Raw genomic sequence first — 21,369 nt, 5'->3', positions numbered from 1 at the left:
TGGTAACAACATTTAAATTCTAAATGCAGAACGAGTCATACAGCATGCTTATAATATCACATATCTTAGTCACAGCTGTACAGATAGGAAACTCTATTAGAGTTAAGAGGTGTTGGGAGTAATGTATAATTAGCTGTTAATTGCTCACCAGTGTGGCTAAATAGCACACATGTTAAACTTGGTGATAGCCAACTAAATAATACAATGAGACTGATTTCTGGCACAATTAAATCAACGCCCACACACTGGCTTCCAGCTCTTAGTAACATTGTTCCACCGAATCTGCACAGGACTAAGGCTCTCTTACATGAGAATAAGAAAATCTTGGAGAACACAGCCTTACCAATACATTTAGATCTCCCAGACTTAAGTGTATGACGATTGAGATCAAGACATCCACCACTACAATTAGCCCACCTGCTACTACATTCTAACTTTGACTTGAAGCAAAAGTGGCAAGAACAGTGGGAGAGCCATACAGATGACATCACAAAATTTTCTCTCAAGAAAGTTTTGATGCTTGCCCACACTTCCCACGAAAATCCTGGACTCAGCTTAATAGAATACGAACTGGTCATGGTGTATGTGCAGACATGCTTTTTAAATGGGGTAAACGACCATCCCCACATTGTGATTGTGGAGCTCAGAGACAAACTGTGAACCATATTGTGACTCAGTGTTATCTCAGAGCATATTCAGGAGACAAATTGGACTTCTTAAGTGCTACACCCAAAGCTATGAACTATCTGACCAATATGGATGTAACCTTTTAATTTTATTGGTTTTTAAAATGACTTTTGACTTTTAATTTTATATGTTATTAAAGTGTATTGTACTGCATGTTTTGATATTCATGCCATACGAATAAATAAGCTGTTAATTATTTAATTTTAAATTAGTTAATTATATATCTGTTCCCACATCTGAACTGTAAAGTGTTTCCTCCTACTGTACTTCTGTGACTGAGATATGTGATATTTTACACATCTCGCATATGTGATATTATACACATGCTCTGACTTTTTCTTATATAAACCCCAGATAATCTCTTGATTCCAGTATATATTACCAGACTTCATCACCCATAATGAACACTCATTTCTTGCTAACCTGGCTAATTTTCCTTTACATTTTCTTTTGATTACCTTCCTTCATATTACAAGGTCTATAGCAACACCCAAGTAAATATTTCATCCAGTTCACCTCAACCTCATGCTGTACTGCCCCAAAACCGCAGCCACTATTTGCACCTTACAAATTTACCTTAGATGGGCACAAGTCATTTGCTACCACCCACAGAACTCTTCCCTGTCTATCTTCACGAAAAATATATCCATTCATCATTCCTGTCAGGTTGTCATCCTCGCTTATACCAATAATTTTTTTGGTGAAACTCAAGGCAGCAATGTGATTCTCCTTATTTAATACTTCTGGCATTAGTAAACAAACATAAGAAATCATTTCTGGTTCTGCAAGTCCTACAATCTTATAGATGCTGATGATACCATTCTAATAGCAGAAAACAAACAAATTAATCAAATTACTGCAGCTATTAATTGAAAAAGGTCAAGAGTTTGGATTAGATATAAATGCAAAAAAAAGACCAAATTTATGAAAAATCTCAAAAGAAAACAGATCCAAGCCAGAAATATTCATAAACAATATGAAAATTGAACATACTTCTTCTTTTCAGCCATTTTCTGTCCATTGCTGGACAAAGGCCTCCTCCAGTTCCTTCCACCTTTTTCTGTTCTTGGCAAGGGTTGACCAGTTTTGAACATACAGCAGAATACAAATATTTAGACACCTACTTTACTGCAGATGGAAAGAAAGATGAAGAAATAAAAAAAAAAAAAAAAAATAAGAACATCCATAGCTAAAGATGCCTTCTGGAAAAATAAAGATCTTATTGGAAGTTCTGTGAGTATCAAGACAAAAGAATGATAAGAACATTAGTGTTCCCAGTTTTCATTTATGGAAGTGAGACTGGGGGTATTCAAGAAGAGCATAAGATAACAGATAATAGCCTTTGAAATGTGGTGCTATAGGAGAGCTCTGAAAATCTCATGGACAGATTACATGAAAATACAGATTTCTACAGAGAATGAGAACACAGATTTTTATTACAGGAAATGATCTAGAGAAAAATTAGATTGGCATGTACTGAGAGGTTCAGCAGGACATATGATACCAACAATTTTATGGGAAAAGGATCAAGAGGTAAAAAATGAAGGACATGGTTTGAAGATATACGATCATGGACAGGATCACGTTGCTATGCAGAAACAAAGGAAAGCTTTGTTTTTGCAAAGGAAAGAAGCTACATGAAGTCCTACAAGCATCACTTTAACAATGTGACTCTTCAATACCTTCTCCAGTTCCTTCCTCTATATTACCACCAAATTTTACAACTTTTCTCTCACCCAAACTCTCCCCTCACATCCCAGCCATCTTGTTTTCCTGTTTGTGTTGTGCTTCCATCTTCTCATTCATTCATGATTCACCTCTTCATTTGCAAGCCTCTCTACCTACCCTGCTTTTATGCTCTTTCATATCACCTTGTGCCACCTCAGGTCTATTCATTATAGTCATGACCTCTCTTTCTAGTAACAGTCTCTGCAACTGACTTACATCAAAAAACCATTTAAATGCAGCCTATTTTTTTTTTATACAGTTCCCTCCATTCCTCAAATTCATTATTTGTTTTATTTGCATTCTTTATTTTATTATGTTTTATTGTTTGCATTCTAAACACAAGCCACTTAAATGTGGCTTGTGTTTAGGAATATAGTCTGGTAGCATATTTTGATAATTTTGTAATGGTTTGTTGTTGTTTGTCTATGAAGCATTGCTGTTGTTTATTGACTGGTAAAAAATGCAGCATCTTATTTTTATCATCATTAGATACAAAATTCATCATGAATTTATTTTATTTCAGGGTTGTTACAAAGAGGTTGTGAGTTTTGTTAATGGCAACTTGGGAGCCATAGGTGGTGGTGCAGTCGGTGTTGCTTGTTTCCAGGTAAGAGATTATAGTGATTAAATTACTTTTGTCAAACAAGGGTTTAATCTCTGTGTTGTGTGTCATGATGTTTCTGGATGGGAGGTAGGGGAGCATGGCAGTTGAACCAGAACCATTTAACTCGATCAAACTATTCTAAATGCTTGTTAAAAAATTAATTCATTTTTCATTTTTTTGACTCATTATGCTTATAAGGTAAACTGATTGCATGTGATTAATAAACAGCAATTCATGAGTGAAATTTCAAAATAAAATACCTAGTAGTCTTTGAATATACGTAGAATTCGAATTCAATAAATCATGCCAGAAGAGTTGCCAAGGTATTAACGCAATGACTCAATTACATAGATTTGCTTACCAAAATTCATGACAATCTTCACATGCTTCTAACACCCTATGGCATCCTTAACCCTTCCATTATATTATGTGGTTGGCCCTATAGTCACTGTTGTGTGATTATTTTATTACTATCCAAAGAACTCTTACATAATCTTCTATCATTGTTAGGTGGGACAATTTGTATTTTTAGTATTCATTTTCTGCTCTGCTGTTTAGATCACCAACAAGGACCATTTTTTCTTTGTCAGCTGCCTTCTCTAATGATTTGAATTCCTTTTTGCCTTCCTCATTAGTAGACCTTTCTGTGTGACCATGGGCACAAGTTTGCACATGACTAGATATTGCCTGGCATTCATTAAGTTTATTTTTGTTTGGTGTCAAATACTATACATATTCCTTCCTTTTCTTGATCATTATTGCCTGAATATAACATTTTCTAATAATTATTTAGAAGAATCTCACCAGTTTTTGTCTTCTTCATTTCAGCAATACCAGTTATATCATTATGATACTTCTTGTGCTGATTGTGCCTATCTTGAATTATGCTTAACTTGCCACTGTTTGTCCTGATTCCCTGATGAAAACAGCTGGAGACTTTGTTTAATTGGCAATGCTCTATCCACCATGAATTTTCATCATGCTATACCATTATTTTGTTTTCATATAAACCAATACAGAATACAATTTGGTTGGCTGAATAAAATTGCCAGTCCATCTTTCTTTGTTCCATATTCAGGTAGATACCTACTAATAGGATGCACCATGAGAATGTAAGGACTGGTTATTTGGTCAGTTCCCCACATTCTTTAAAAAGCTATGTGGAGGTCTCCTAGTTATTTAAATTTAAGGCTTAAGCACTTCTTACTTAATTCACCTTCCTTTTTTTTTTATTCTTAGTTAACAGGATTTGGATGTTGTCAATCACGTAGGTACAAATGTAATAAAAATGTGGATTTCAAAAAAAAAAAAAAAAATATCCCTCTTAAAAACACATTGCATATAATATAATACTGAAAATCTATAAATAGCAATTGACATCAGTATGTTAAAAAAAATTATAAATTGGATTATAAAAAAACAAAGATCTGTATTTAAGTTTTGTAGATCAGGAAAAGGACAAGGTGCCAAGAGAGAAGTTATTGAAAACACTACAGTTATGTAGTCAGTGGGGCATTATATCAAGCAATACTTAGTCTTTGAGTTGTAAGTCAGCAGTTAGAATTGAAGGAAGTACAGGAAGATGGTTTAATGTTAAATCTGGTGTCAGACAAGGATATACATTATCTCCTTTGTTATTCATTATCTATATGGATCACATTATGAAGGAAAGTGGTATTAAACCTGATATCAAAATTGGAGATGTTAATGTCAGCTCTTGGCTTTATGTGGATGATGTTATACTTCTAAATAAATCCGCTACAAGTCTGCAAGATTCCCTGACTAAATCGAATAACTGTTGTAGTAGATATTATATGAAGGTCAGCAATAACAAGACAAAGACAATGAAAATAGACAGAAGAATTGAAAATATCAACTGCATTGTGAATGGAGAACCTATAGAATAAGTAAAACATTTCAGCTACTTAGGCATGATTTTTAGTGAAGATGGTAAATTAAATATGGAAATAGACAACAGAATCAACAAAGCCGGTATGGTAAGGTGTCAATTTAATAAATTTATATGGAATAAGAGAGAAATTATTGAAAACACACTAAATTAGCTGTATACAAAACAGTGTTCAAACCAATTTTATGGATCTTAGAGCTGGGTTAGAAGTAAAATACTTGAACCAAAGACTATAGACTGCAGATATGAGAGTCCTGAGAAAGATTAGAGGTGTGAAAAGATGGCATCAATGGCAATATCATATTAAAAACAAGGATATTAGGAAAAAAAAACTTGACATTGTTAGCATCCAGGAATATCTTAGCAGAGCTAATCTCGGGTATGGTCACTTAAACAGAATGGGAGAGGAAAGATTAGCAAAACAAGTATTCTCTGCTAGGTTGCCAGGAAAAATGACCTTGAGAAGACCAAGATATAGGTGGATTGATATGGTGAAAAGTGTCTTAGAAGATAGGAATATAAAATCTGATAATGTTGGAGTCTTGACACATAACAGATTGATTTGGAGGAAAATTATAGATAGGAAGTTAGTAATGATGTAAATTTTTCATATAGTACTATCATATTCTGTACACCACTTGAGGGTACATGTCAGGAATTTGATGATGATGAGAAAGTGCCAGATTATAAAGAAACCAATCTTCTTGAATGGCAGGCAATATCAAGTAGAGTGATGGGATCAAATATCAGAATGGGGAACTGGACAGTGAGATTTATTTGTGCCTGTGGTCCCATAGAATTCCTCCACTTCTATTAAGTTAGAAATGGAAGAATATTTCAAGCTTTAGAGAGAGCAACTGCCACAATAAACAAAGAAAAGTTGGTCCTTGTTGGAGATCTAAATAGCAGAGTAGGAAACGATTGTCAGACATACAAAAATATTTTGGGAAAATTTGGAGAAAAGAACAGAGCTAATAGTAATGACAAATACCTGTTGTTGGATTTCTGTTCAGGACATGGACTGGTTATTAATAACACAATGTTCCAACATAAATGTGCACATCTTCACATAGTGAGAAGAGGCTAGGTATAAGAAAGGTCTCATCGTCTATGTTATTGTTGATAGTGATGTTTTCTTACTAGTGCAGGACACCAGGGTGTACATAAGATTTGAAATTGGAAGTGATCACCATTTCATTTTGAGCAGAATAAAATTGGATTTCATATTGAAAAGAAGAACATGTAATAAAGTTTTAAAGCGAATAAAAGTTGGGTAGCTCTCAGATGTGAACTGTAGACTAAAATACACAAACATTATTCAAGAAAAAATGAAAGAATTTGGGAACAGGAAATAAACCTTGGAGATTCTTGGCAAGCCCTGAAGAAAACAATGATTGATTCAGTTAGAGAGGCATTTGGTGAGGTTATCTGCAAGGATACAAAAGTCAGAACTTGTGCTATTATAGAAGACAGAGACAAATGTAAGAAAGCTAAACGCTGTTTAAAACTAGCTAAATAAGTCATGGGAAGACTGGGGTATGAACATCAAAAATAAATATCAGCAAGGTGGCAAAATATTTTGGAGGCTGTTGAAAAAGCTCAGGAATTGAGGAAAGAGTGCTGTAAAAGGAATCAGAGATGATAAAGATGACTTGAAAACTGATATCCTTGGTGTATGCAGTAATTACTTTGAAAAATTGCTAAATGAAACAATGACAGCACAGTGGTAAAAAAACACTCAGCCGGCATGCAATCAGGAATACATATTCACACTTGAAGTAGAAAAAAGCCATCAAAAGTTTGAAATGTGGCTTTCCACATTTCAGCTGGAGTAGATGATATTTGACTAGAAATGCTCAAGTATGGAGGTATAAAAGTCTTACAGTGGCTGCACTGCATAGTTCAGAAGGCCTGGACAGAGGGACAAATTCCTGATGATTGGAGTAGAGCTATCACTGTACCCATGTATAAAAAAGGGAAATAAAACTAAATGTGAGAATTACAGAGGTATTTCTTTAATGAGTGTTCTGGTTAAGATTAATGCAAGTATACTTGAGAAACAGTTGAAGTATTGTGGAAAGGAAACTTGGTGAAGGACAAGATAGATTCAGGCCAGCTTGTCATACCAAGGATAGGATCAGGTTTTTTCCTTAATAGTTGAGAAATCATTTGAATATAACAAAGATCTGTATTTAAGTTTTTTAGACCTGCAAAAGGCATATTACAATGTGTTAAAAGAAAAGTCATTCCAAAAAATTATGCTACAGTTATATGGTATCAATGGGGCATTATATCAAGCAATACTTAGTCTTTATTTGAGATGTAAGTCAGCAGTTTGAAATGAAGGAAGGATGGTTTAATGTTAAATCTGGTGGTGTCAGACAAGGATGTACATTATCTATATGAATCACATTATGAATTAAAGTGATATTAAACCTGATATCAAAATTGGAAATGTCAATCTCAGTTCTTTACTTTATGCAGATGATGTTATACTTATAAATAAATCTGGTACAAGTCTGCAAATTTCCCTGACTAAATTGAATAACTGTTGTAATAGATTTGGTGTGAGGGTTAGTAATAACATGACAAAGACAATGAAAATAGGCAGAAACATTGAAAATATCAACTACATTGTGAATGATGAACTTATAGAACAAGTTAAACATTTCAGCTACCTAGGCACAATGTTTGGTGAAGATGATAAATTAAATATGGAAATAGACAACAGAATCAACAAAGCCAGTGTGGTAGGAAGTCAACTGAATAAATTTATATGGAATAAGAGAGAAATTAGTCAAAACACTAAATTAGCTGTATACAAGAAAGTGTTCATACCTATTTTTACTTATGTATCTGAGAGTTGGGTTAGAAATAAAATTTGACCAATGACTAGAGACCACAGCCATTTCAGGAGAATTTCACAGATATGAGGATTTCTGAGAAAGATAGATGATTTCAGTGTCAATATGATATTAAAAATGATGATTTAGGAACAAAGAGTGTTAGCAGAGCTAATCTTAGGTGGTATGGTCACTTAAACAGAATTAGCAAAACAAGTGTTCTCTGCCAGTTTGGCAGGAGGAAGACCAAGATATAGGCAGTAAAAAGTGCCTTAGAAGACAGAAATTTAAGATTAGATAATGTTGGAGTCTTGACAGGTAACAGATTGATTTGGAGGAAAATTGTAGATACGAAGTTAGTAATGATGCAAGTTTTTCATGTAGTACTGTATACACCCCTTGGTGGTACATGTCAGCAATTTGATGATGAGAAACCAATGCACTTAAGTGTTATTGTTCTCTGTAGGTCACCAATTATGTTCTGGAATACTAAACCCATTAATGAAGCTTTTAGTGTGCATTATGTTATTTGGGATCACTGCTATAGTAGTGATCCCAAATAACAGTATATTATGTCTTTCTTGGAGCAGTATATTATGTCTTAGAGCATTTGTTCTTATGCTTGGTTTGACCCCCCTCCCTTTTTTTTTTTTAAATAAAAATCTCAAATTTCTGGAGTATAAATTCTGCTACATCCATTTAATACTGGTAAACTTCGGTTGAAAGTTCCTTATTCTTTACATCCTAGACAGGGTTTTCAACCCAAAGACATTGTAAATACCAAATAACCTTGAAGGCTCAACTAAGTGCACCAAAAGAAGGATTTTTCTTTTGAGTCTGCATGCTCTGCTGACACTGAGTAAATAATTGGCTTACTTATCAGTATTAAGAGTGTAGAATAATTTAGAAATGGACATGACATGGCTTAAAGTTCAGTGACTTGAATTTTTCAAGTCATTAGAGAAGTCAGTTGACATAGAGGAGGAAATGCTGGTCCTTGTAGGAGATCTAAACAGCCAAGTAGGAAATGACAATAAAAATGAAAATATCTGCTGGATTTCTTTGCTTAAATGGCAGATTTCAGTACTGGAAACCCATTCATTCATTCTTTGTATCAGCTGGACAAAAAAAAAAAAAAAAATAATACAGCATTTACTGTAGTTATTTTTCTTTGTTTCTACTGATGTATGTAATTTCAGTTATTTATAGCTGAGCAGAAAATAAGAGTTTAAGTAGTGAGATTCTGGAAGGGGAAAAAAAAAGGAAAGTCTGATTTTCCAATCTCCACAGTTTGATTGCTTTTGTGTATGAGTTCCTGAACTGGTAGCAACGGACATATAGAAAAGGGAATGCCAAATATTTTGAGCCGTTCTCACTTTCTTGGGTTTCATTCCAAAGAGATCCTTTAAGATCCCATCTTTCATAAATTTCATTTGACAGAATTGATAGTTGGGCCACTTTCACTGAATTTTTCTGAAATGCTGAAAAAAAAAGTATATTGAATCATTATTTTTCAAGGGAGTATCCCTGCACATCATATGAACTGTTGACTGTTTAAAAAAAAAAAAAAAAAAAAATACAGCCAGTACAAGGAGCATGGGACTTGGTCAGCAGTTCTTTTTCTCCTTTCTCCCTTGGATTTGACTGGATCCAAAGAAAACCCATTAAGTAGGAAGCATGATGTAGCTGTATTATTATTTTTTATTATCTAGGCCAGGTGGAATGGTCTGGAGAAGAGATATGCATGGCAGAACGTGTAAAAGATGTTGAGAAATAAAAGAAAGCACAGATCATGATTGGTCTTCAATACAACAAATACATAGCTGTTTTATAAGAAAACTTAAAAATGCCTCAGAAATATTCCTTATCCTGACACAGTGGAACAAAATCCATTGTTTAATCCTACACCATGTTTGCATTCGCCAAAAATCTAACAACCACAGAATAGGACAGCAATAACTGGCATGGTTCCAGATCTTACAGATTAGTTAGCACAGATATTTTTTCTGGTCACTTTTATATGTAGTAGTGTTGAAATTCTGATAGCATCTGCTGTATGCAATTTTTATATATGTATATGCATTATTTATATATATACCCCTGATGATTTACATCATCAGGGGTATAAACTTGCATATATATATATATATATATATATATGCAAGTTTACCTCTGATGATATAAGTCCGACTTCTGATTATATTGTTTATTTTAATAAACCTGTTTCAGTACCATAAATGAAGATTTACTAAAGTACAGAAATATTAATGTTCAGGTAGTTGTATTATCGTAGGCTCCTTGGAAGATAGGTGTATCTTTCCTCCCTCCATCCCAGTTGATCTGAGGAAGTGTAATAGAAAGGGGTTACAGAGACATCACTACTTGAGTTACGATCCGTGGCAAGTATCACCATCTTTTCACATCACCAAACACAGTACATTTCATGGAAAAGATAACTGTTGATTGCATTTTTGAAAATTATGGAGACAACTACAGTGTTTGAATAAAAACTTTAGTTTAATATAACTAAAATCTACATTCGACGTTTCAACCTTTATGTCAAGGTAATCTTCTGGAGCATACAACTATACACAGAAAACAAGCTACACTACAATCAAACTGGTTTGTTAAAGATACTGACCAACCTCTACAACAATTGTTGGCCTGACCTCTGGTGAAAACAAAAAAAAAAATTATACATCGATAGAATCCTATTATTAGTGTTATCTGTTGGTTGTAGAAATATATTGGGCGAAACAAGTATCTATTTATATACATATATGAACATCATGATTATACCTGTACATTCCAGCCAGTTGGTATGGAATGGTTTCTAATACTAGTTGAAGATTGGCTAGAGTCCTGACTTATGCTAGATCTTATATATTAGGTAGGCTGAATGTGCCATCCAGATCCTGGGAATTTTCATGCCATCTTTGTTGTTGATATTTGGGTGGTTTATCAGGATTTCGCAGGCTTCCTTGCATTTCCTTTCATACCAGGTTGTTGTGTGGTGTAAAGAACAGGTGCTTTTCCAGTTGATTTGGTTTAAGGTGTTGAGCGCGTGGTCTGAGAGGCCTGCTTCACCATAATGGTTATATTTAATGTGTCTGTGTTCTTTCTTGCGTATAGGGATTGTCCGTCCTGTTTCACCAATGTACGGTAAGTTACAGGTGCAGCGGATGCAATAGACTCCAGGATGTACTAATGGAAGGAGAGGCTCCTTAGAGGAGTTGAATATGGTTTTAAGTTTAGTGGGTAGTTTAAAGGTGGCATTGAGGTTATAATGTTGTAGGATTCTGTTGATTTTTTCTGATAACCCTTTAATGTATGGGATGGCTATGGTTTTACTGTAATCTAGATTCGTTTTTGTTGTTTTATGGAGTATTTTATTAATAGTATTTTTGTTATAGCCATTATTTATGAATGTGTTGCTGATGATTTTTAGTTCTCGTTTCAGGGCTTGCTGGTTAGAGCAACTTGTTGTAGCTCTAACCAGCAAGGTTAGAGCTACAACAGGTTGTAAGTCATTAACACCTGTTTAAGGGTGTTAATGACTCCGTATCATTGACTGGATACATATATACATATATCTATATATCAAAAGATATATCTTTTGATAAAACAAAAGATATAATACATATATCTTTTGTTTTATCAAAAGGACACGATTTCACTGTAACGGTGAAATCGTGTCCTTTTGATAAAACAAAACGTTCACAGTCTGTTAGTGGACATCCAGAAACATTTATAACTACTTTATCTATATCAATATTATTACTGGATCTAGGTAGGCTGACCAGTGATTCAAATTTGCGTTTTAGCTTGTCACGAGAATCATTAAAGACCTTTAGGTAAGAACTCAAAGATATGCGCATTATAGTATTAAAAGTTTCAACCGTTAAAACAGATTCCAGAGTGTTTTTTATGTCCATAATTTCTCTACTTAAGAGGGCAAGAGAGCTTCGTGTAGCTGATTATTTAAAAGAGACTTACTTGCCCTCTTAAATGGATTTTTTTCATAACATAGACAGGGGTATTCGATCCTTATCCCAAAAAACAGCCAACAGATTACGTTTTGAATGTGCAAAAATTCTTTTTAATGCCAAGCCTCCTAGTCTTAATCTTTCTTACTCTGAGTTAAAAGCATTGAAATCACTGAAGAATAACATTAATTTAATTATTATGAAAGCTGATGTAGAAGGCTGTAGTGATTCAAGATAGGAAGGAATTTGAGAGAAAAATGTCTTCTTTTACTTCGTGACTGCTCAACTTATAGGCCTCTTACATCGGATCCTACCCAGAGTCAATTGAAGAGACTTAATTCTCTTATAGATAATGTATCTACATTGAATGAAGATCAAAAGAAAAAACCTAAAACCTTCTTCGGTCGTCCACCTAGATTGTATGGTCTTCCAAAAGTTCATAAACCAGCCATTCCTTTAAGACCAGTCGTAGATTGTATAGGTTGCCCCACTTACAAAATCTCAAAATTTTTATCAAATTTACTCTCCTCTTCAACTAGAAGAACTGATATTTATATAAAAAATACTTTGGATTTCAAAAATAAAATTTCAGATCTTCATTTGGACATTTCTGATATCATGATCAGTTTAGATGTTGTTTCTTTATTTACAAATGTTCCTCTTTCTGAAAGCATTGAATTACTACAACAGGAATTTCCTTCAGACATTGTAAAATTATTTGATTTGGTAATACATTCTGGTTATTTTTCCTTTAAAAATAAGTTGTATCAACAAATTGAAGGAACAGCAATGGGCAATTCTCTTTCTCCTGCTATCTCCAATTTCTTTATGGAACATTTTGAACGACGTATCTTTGACAACATTTCTCACAGACCTACTCATTGGTTCAGATATGTCGATGACATTTTTGCTGTATGGAATGGCTCTTCGGATGAACTGCAACAATTTCTCACTAAGTTAAATGCACTTCATCCTAGGATCAAGTTTACCCTAGAAGTAGAATCAAATAAGCAGTTAGCCTTTTTAGATCTTCTAATTCTTCGCCAACCAGATGGTAACCTACATTTCTCAGTTTATAAAAAGAAGACTCATACAGGCCATTATATCCATGTGGAATCTCATCACCATCCCAGTCAAAAGGCAAAAACTATTAAAACACTGGGTTCATCGGGCCCACTCCTTTTGTTCTACAGACGATCTTTTACAGAAAGAACTACAATATATAACTTCTTCCTTTCTATCTAATGGTTATAAGAATTGCTTCATTAAAAGAACTTTGAGTAGTTTTAATGTCTTCCTCTTCAAACACAGAAGAAATAATGTGCATTCCTATCCCTTATGTACAAGGCATCAGTGAATGTATAGCAAAAGTTTTAAAACCACTGAATATTTTTGTTGCCTTTCGACCGTTTAGAAAAATCTCCACCTTTCTCACTTCTCCTAAGGACAAGCTTCCACATCTTAATCATCCAGGTGTCTACCAGATTCCGTGCTCTTGTGGATTATCTTATTTCGGACAAACGGGAAGATCTGCCTCTATTTGGTTAGAACACCAATCTTATATTGAATACTTTAAACCTGAAAAGTCTGGACTTGCAGAACATGCCATCTTCACTAGACATAGAGTTCATTGGAGAAAGACAAGAGTTCTTCACAAAAGTCAGTTCCTAATGGAACGCCTTTATAAAGAAACATGTGAAACTCTACTTCATTCTCCTAACTTAAACAGATCCGACGGCTTATGTCTACCCCATTTATGGGAGATAGGAAAGATTAGCTGATTTGTAAAGTACTAACTTTTTATTGTATTGATTTTTTTTTTTTTAATTTAATTTTTTTTTTTTTAGGAAATTTATTGACCTTTTTAGTTATCTTACACCAGCTACTTAGGTGGCGCTTTTTGGAATTGTCAGTTATTGTTTAATTTGAGCTTAATATGTACTGAAGATGCCTGTGACACAGAGGCGAAAATTATACTATTAAGTAATCTTTGTACGTGAGTTTTTTCCGTTATTAATTTTGTATCGATATGTATAATGCTATGCATTAAGGGAAGGGCCACTACCCAGACCAGTTTCGACCTTTATTGAGGTCTCGTCATTGGGAGCCAGACCCAGAAGTGGTGATACTAAGGCAGAAGCAATGGAGAGTCATATTTACCTATACAAGTTGCCAAAAGGTGTACCACCTTATTATTAAATTACTCTGGATTTAGAGAGAGATGTTGGAAGTTTTTTTTCACTTGGTTAGACTATAATAAATTTAGTTTAATCCTTTATCCAGGTGTAAGCAAACAAAGTTTGCACCTGAAGTCTTCAGGGCTGAGGCAACTCGTGGTAAAGGTAGACCAAGCTCTCATCACTCCTTGTTTCAGTATCTCCCATAATGCATTAAGGGAAGGGCCACTATCCAGACCGGTTTCGACCTTTATTGAGGTCTCGTCACTGGGAGCCAGACCCAGAAGTGGTGATGCTAAGGCAGAAGCAATGGAGAAGTCATATTAACCTATACGAGTTGCCAAAAGGTCTACCACTTTATTATTAAATTACTCTGGATTTAGAGAAAGATGTTGGAAGTTTTTTTTTTATATCCACAAGGAGATGTGCTTTGCATTATGGGAGATACTTAGACACCGAGTGATGAGAGCTTGGTCCACTTTTATCACGAGTTGCCTCAGTCCTGAAGATACTTCAGGTGCAATGCGTACACTTGGATAAAGGATTAAACTAAATTTATTATAAATCTAAATGCCTTCTCCACCAGCCATCAATATTTTGTTTTGGTAAAATTTAATTTTAGATATTCCATGCTGTAAACATGAACTCAGTTTCTTCATCATAAAGTCATCCTCATCTTGAGGAATTATCACTTGATTGCCAGCAAACAATAATTGAAAATATTAAAGTAAAATTTAGGAACAAAGTACATGCCTACTAACACAAAAACCAAGTACTTGCTGAAATCCTATGCAGTGTCTAACCTTTATTGAGGTTTCATCAGTGAGAACCAGACCCATGGAAATACTAAATGGAATGGATTTCCATATGTAAGTAGCAATCTGACATATCAGTATTCTTTGGATGAGAGAAATTTGAGATTTGTAGCAAGTTTTTTTCTCAGAAGATCAATTATACTTGGATAGGCTGAGAGTAATAAATTATATTGTTTTCATCTTTCTTCCACATGTGAGCATTCTAACGTTTCATAAGAAATGTTGATTTCAGTTTTACATTTTACATGGAAGTATGTGTGTCCAGGATTATTAGATTGTTTTTCAGAAATATTTCTTATGTATGTTTTGATAGAAAAACTGCAAGTTATAGTTTGCCCACCAATTTGAGGTCCCTCGACACTTCTGCGCATGTCAGAAAAAGGAGAATCCATTCCGATAATAGGGTAATCAGTCTATCCTCTGGGATGTAAGAATAAACAAACTGAGTTTTTTATTATTACAGGTCGGAAAATTTAGCTTTTCTTTTACGAACATTGCTGTTTTTAAAGTGTAACTATTTTGCTTGTATAACAGTTGGAAAAATGTACGTAAAGTGTTAATAAAATTAAAAAAGCTATAGCATAAAACAAAAATGTAACTAAGTTTATTTTTAAGAAAGTTTTCTATAAAATAAAAAGAATTATACAGAAAAACAGAAATTATTTCAAATGAACTTAAATATTCCAAACTTACAGTTGAGAGAACTGAGGCACTTTAATGTCCTAAACTGATTAATTATTTATGAGTTGTTGTGACTCTCAATAGCATGCAAAAAAATGTTGGAAAAAATACCATTGTCAAATTCTTTTACTCTTCAGAGTCATCTGAATTGGTGTCCGAATCGCCATCACTTTCACTTAAACTTATCACGGTTCGCACAATTCTTCGATAATTCCGTCTCTATCCCAATATATATTTTCCAATGAGGTGACATGAGAGCAATATTTTCCCAATTTGAACTGTAATACTTTCAATCGCCTGTTCTGAAAGCTTAAAAAGTTTCGACATGTCAATATCCCCAGTTACGTTGCGATGGCGAATGAAACTTTTCACTTCTGCCCAAACATACTCAATAGCATTAATATCGCAATGATATGGTGGTGCTTAAGGGTCAAAGCTGTATAACTGAGAGGAGACCTCCACATAGCCTTTAAAGGAATGCGGAGAACCGACCAGGGCTTCTGACCTAATGTCCAATCCTCACCTTCTCGTGGTGCACCCTGTTGGGTATCTACTTTGATACTGAACGAACGAGGATGGGCTGGCAATTTGGGATTTAGCCGACCAAATTGTATTCTTATTGGTTAAACCAAAATAAAAAATGATGGTACAACATGACAAAATTTCATGCCGGCTGGGGCGTCGCCCGGTTAAACAAGGCCCCCGTTGTTTTCGCCAGGGAACCAGGGTGAACAGCGAAAAGTCAGCTACTGGAACAAATCTGAAAACAAACCCCAACTCAACATCATCAGAGTTAAAGATCGGTACTATCAACGTAAGAAGCCTGAATGGCAAAGAAATGGAGCTAGCTGAGGAATTAGATAAGTACCAGATCGACATAATAGGGGTGACTGAAACAAAAAAGACCAAAACTGGTGAGATCTTTCTGAGCAATAAATACAAAATGTTATATTCGGGCAATGACAATCAAGGAAAAGGAGTAGCCATAGTATTCAACACAAAATACGAGGCTAATCTTCTTGAATGGCAGTCAGTCTCAAGTAGAGTAATGTGGGCAAATATGAGAATGGGAAACTGGACAATGAGACTTATTTGTGCCTATGGTCCCACAGAAGGTTCTACTACGGTAGAAGTGAAGGAATTTTTTGAGGCTTTAGAAAAAGCAACTGACACAATGAAAAAGGAAAAGTTGGTCCTTGTTGGGGATCTAAATAGTAGAGTAGGAAATGATTGTGAGACATACAAAAATATTTTGGGAAAATTTGGAGAAAAGAGCAAAGCTAATAATAATGACAAATATCTGTTGGATTTCTGCTCAGGACATGGACTGGTTATTACTAACACCATGTTCCAACATAAAAATGTGCACAAATTCACATGGAGAGAAGAGGCTAGGAATAAGAAAAGTCTCATTGACTATGTTATTGTTGATAGTGATGTTTTCTCCCTGGTGCAGGACACCAGAGTGTACAGAGGATTTGAAATTGGAAGTGATCACTATTTAGTCTTGAGCAGGATAAAATTGAATTTCATATTGAAAAGAATAACATGTAAGAAAGTTTTAAAGCGAATAAAAGTTGAGCAGCTTTCAGATGTGAACTGTAGACTAAAATACAGAAATATTATTGAAAAGAAAATGAAAGAGTTTGAGAATAGGAATCAAACCTTGGAGATTCATTGGCAAACTCTGAAGGAAACATTGATTGATTCTGCCAGAGAGGCATGTGGTGATGTTGTGTGCAAGGATAAAAAAATCAGAACTCCCTGGTGGACACAGGAAGTTAAAGAGGCAGTGAAGGAAAAGAAGAAAGCATATCAAAAGTTCCTGGCAAATAAGTCAGCTTTTACTCTTACAGAATACAGAGACAAATGTAAGAAAGCTAAACAGTGTGTAAAACTAGCTAAACAAAAGTCATGGGAGGACTTTGGCAAGAATATAGAAAATAAATATCAAGAAGGTGGCAAAATATTCTGGAGGTTGTTGAAGAAGCTTAGGAATGGAGGAAAGAGTGCTGTAAAAGGAATTAGAGATGATAAAGGTGAAATGAAAACAGGAGAAAAAGATATCCTTGAAGTATGGAGTAATTACTTTGAAAAACTGCTAAATGAAACAAGCAGTGATAACAGCACAGTGATAAAAAACACTGACCAGGCAAGCAGTCAGGAATACATATCCATACTTGAAGTAGAAAAAGCCATCAAAGGCTTTAAATGTGGAAAGGCAGCAGGAGTAGATGATATTCGACCAGAAATGCTGAAGTATGGTGGTATAAGAGTCTTACAGTGGCTGCACTGCATAGTTCAGAAAGCCTGGACAGAGGGACGAATTCCCGATGATTGGAGTAGAGCTCTCATAGTACCCATATATAAAAAGGGAAATAAAACTGAATGTGAGAATTACAGAGGTATTTCCCTACTGAGTGTTCCTGGCAAGATCTATGCAAGTATACTTGAGAAATGGTTGAGAAGAATTGTGGAAGAAAAGCTTGGTGAAGAACAAGCTGGATTCAGGCCAAATAGAGGCTGTCAGGATCAGATCTTCACTTTACGACAAATAGTCGAGAAAGCATGGGAATATAACAAAGATCTGTATTTAAGTTTTGTCGATTTGGAAAAGGCATATGACAAGGTGCCAAGAGAGAAGCTATTCAATACGCTGCAGTTATATGGTGTCAATGGGGCATTATATCAAGCAATACTTAGTCTTTATTTGAGTTGCAAGTGAGCAGTTAGAATCGAAAGAAGTACAGGAAGATGGTTTAATGTTAAATCTGGTGTCAGACAAGGATGTACATTATCCCCTCTGTTATTCATTATCTATATGGATCACATTATGAAGGAATGTGGTATTAAACCTGATATCAAAATTGGAGATGTTAATGTCAGCTCTTTGCTTTATGCGGATGATGTTATACTTCTAAATAAATCTGCTACAAGTCTGCAAGATTCTCTGACTAAATTGAATAGCTGTTGTAATAGATATAGTATGAAGGTCAGCAATAAAAAGACAAAGACAATGAAAATAGGCAGAATCATTGAAAATGTCAACTGTGTTGTGAATGGAGAACCTGTGGAACAAGTAAAACATTTCAGCTACTTAGGCACAATTTTTACTGAAGATGGTAAACTAAATATAGAAATAGACAACAGAATCAGCAAAGCTGGTATGGTGGAAAGTCAATTGAATAAATTCATATGGAATAAGAAAGAAATTAGTCGGAACACTAAATTAGCTGTATACAAGACTGTGTTCAAACCAATTTTAACTTATGGATCTGAGAGCTGGGTCAGAAGTAAAGCACTTGACCAAAGACTAGAGACCGCAGATATGAGAGTTCTGAGAAAGATTAGAGGCGTGAACAGATGGCATCAATGGCAATATCATATTAAAAATGAGGATATTAGGAAAGAACTTGACATTGTCAGCATCCAGGAATGCGTTAGCAGAGCTAATCTCAGATGGTATGGTCACTTAAATAGAATGGGAGAGGAAAGATTAGCAAAACAAGTGTTCTCTGCCAGGTTGGCAGGAAAACGACCCAGAGGGAGACCAAGATATAGGTGGATTGATACGGTACAAAGTGCCTTAGACGATAGAAATATAAGATCTGATAATGTTGGAGTCTTGACAAGTAACAGACTGATTTGGAGGAAAATTGTAGATAGGAAGTTAGTAACGATGTAATTTTTTCATGTAGTACTGTCATATCCTGTACGCCCCTTGAGGGTACATGGCAGGAATTTGATGATGATGATGATGATATGGTGGTAGCCTCAAAGCTAGAAATCCATGCTCTTTGAGCATCGTGTCGAATTTAAATAGTTTAGTTGAGGGCGAGTTTCTTTTGACCAAATTAAGCAATTCAATTTTTCGCATATCTGGGGAATGAGAAATGTTATTTGCAGAGAGCCAATCCATAAGAACTTGCTTCTTATTAGACCAATTTGGAACTTTGTTTAATCGAATAGTGATATGAAGCGTTATCAATTATAACAACAGCATTTTTAGGAAGGTTTGGAATCAGTTTATTTTCTGCCCACTTTTCGAAAATCGTAGAATTCATTTGCCCATGGTAATCTCCAATAGTTGAATTGGCTTTGTATAGTAAGTTTGAATTCGCTAAAAAACCCATTTCTCCACCCGCACACAAAATTATTATGCGCCGCGAGGCATTTCCGGTTTGTAGCACTCCACATTCTTCTTTAGACTGCCAACATTTTCCATAAGTTAAATTACTATCAATCCAAGTTTCATCTAGATATACAATCGGTCTTTTCTCCTCCCTGAAACGTCTTATTGCTCTCAAATACTGCGTTCTAGGTAAAACAATGTCACTTCGCTCCATGATAAGTTTCCTTTTATTCTGGGACTTTTTAAAACAAAATCCGATTTCATGAAGTATTTTCCTTAAAGTTTCTCTTTTCCAAGAAAAATCAATTTCGGAACAGTTGGCACTCTTTTCTCGACCACGTAAAATTCGTGAATAGTTCTTCTTATAACGTCTACATCAAAATCATTCAAAGCTACGGTTTCGATGGTTTTCTTTCTCTGGCGCTTTTTTTTAGGAGATTTAAATTTTGGCTTACCTTCACCTTTTGATTCCCTACGAATTCTTTTAACAGTCGACCCCGATACGCCCGCAATTGCACTTGCACGTTTTATGACTTGAGAAAGGGGAACAAGAAGACGGCTTTCTGACGATTCTTTTTCGCAGAATGTCAGCCCATTATTCAATATTCTTTTGCAAGAGCTACTGAAACGTGTAACAATAGAACTTGTTGACTGTACTGGATCCATCATATACAAATTAATAATAAAAAATTAATGCAAAAAGAGAACAACAAAAATCAAGCTAGTACTAGTATAGCGACAGACAAGAAAGCATGTGATTTCGCATGTTGGCGACCAATTCGTACATCCTTCATTTCTTTCTCCCCTTCAGCATGAATCGACTATTCTTGGCACAAAGCCAAGAAGGGACCTAGAAGTGGTGGGGGAACTATATTTATCATGTTTAATTTAATATTCTAGTGGTTCAAAACCTGAAATCCTTCAGATTTCAGGTTTTGAACCATAAGAATTGACCGTTTTAGTGTCAAGAGAAGTTGTATAGCTAATTTTTTTTTTTTTTTTTTGTTTTTCCTAAATACATAGGATAAAATAATAAACACTTCTGTATTATTTCTTTTCCACAACAGAAGACAAATTTTTATAACATCAGGGTTGATGTGCAGAAAATGGGATCCATTCTGTGAATTTCTAGTTAATAAACAGAAGTATTTTATTGATAGAGAGATAGAATTGTTAAATCATTAAGAAAAGGGTAACTGTATAACAACTTCCTGAAATCTTTGATATAAAGAAAAGTAAGGAAAGTTGAAACTTCTGTGCTTGATAATGTTAAAATGAGATAGAAGTTACATAGTATGACTACTATTTGTGCCATAGAAAACTATAAAACACACCAGGATAAAATACTTTTTTATTTTCATCCTGTTGAAGCAAGATATAGACTTCTCTCTGAATTGTAGGATAAGGAAATTATTATTTTTAACCATAGTTATAGTAAAACACAGAACAGTGTTTTATTTTTGTCTATTGCTGCGATTCTCTTTTATAGTTGCTGGGTGTTATTCTTGCCTACTGCCTTGCTAAACATGTCAACAAAGCTAAGTATGAACAAATGAAATAAATCAAACCAGGGTAAGCTACTTTGTCAAACTAGATATTTAGTAATTTTTTTTGTTCTTTCTGAAATTTAAAAAAGCTTGTTTACTTTTCATTGTTCACAGTTCTTTCTCAAGTAGTTAAATATATTTCTATTTTTTGATTAGCAAAGAATATAATTTTGTGTAATTCAGAGAATGTGTGTAATATCACTGAATGATACTTCATTAACTAATTAGTTCCAAACTAATTAAAAAATAAACTGAACAAT

General features: G+C 34.6%; 1 protein-coding gene across 2 annotated transcripts in view; it reads left to right on the top strand.

Moving 5' to 3' along the window:
- The window catches only part of LOC150100492 (tetraspanin-6-like), a 127,357-nt gene that overhangs the window by 91,321 nt on the left and 14,667 nt on the right, over positions 1-21,369 (top strand). For both annotated transcript variants that reach the window (XM_090402589.1, XM_090402588.1), the window contains exons 6-7: positions 2,939-3,022; positions 21,052-21,134. In XM_090402589.1, coding sequence (XP_090258715.1) covers positions 2,939-3,022; positions 21,052-21,123 — 156 coding nt within the window. In that variant the 3' untranslated portion in view covers positions 21,124-21,134. The remainder of the gene's footprint in view (positions 1-2,938; positions 3,023-21,051; positions 21,135-21,369) is intronic.

Source organism: Typopeltis vanoorti, chromosome 13 (genome assembly GCF_054136105.1).
Source record: "Typopeltis vanoorti isolate ZY-2024b chromosome 13, IOZ_Tvanoo_1.0, whole genome shotgun sequence".
NCBI lineage: Eukaryota > Metazoa > Arthropoda > Arachnida > Uropygi > Thelyphonidae > Typopeltis > Typopeltis vanoorti.
Note: the sequence above shows the minus strand (reverse complement) of the source record. Positions and strands in the feature narration are given on the sequence as shown.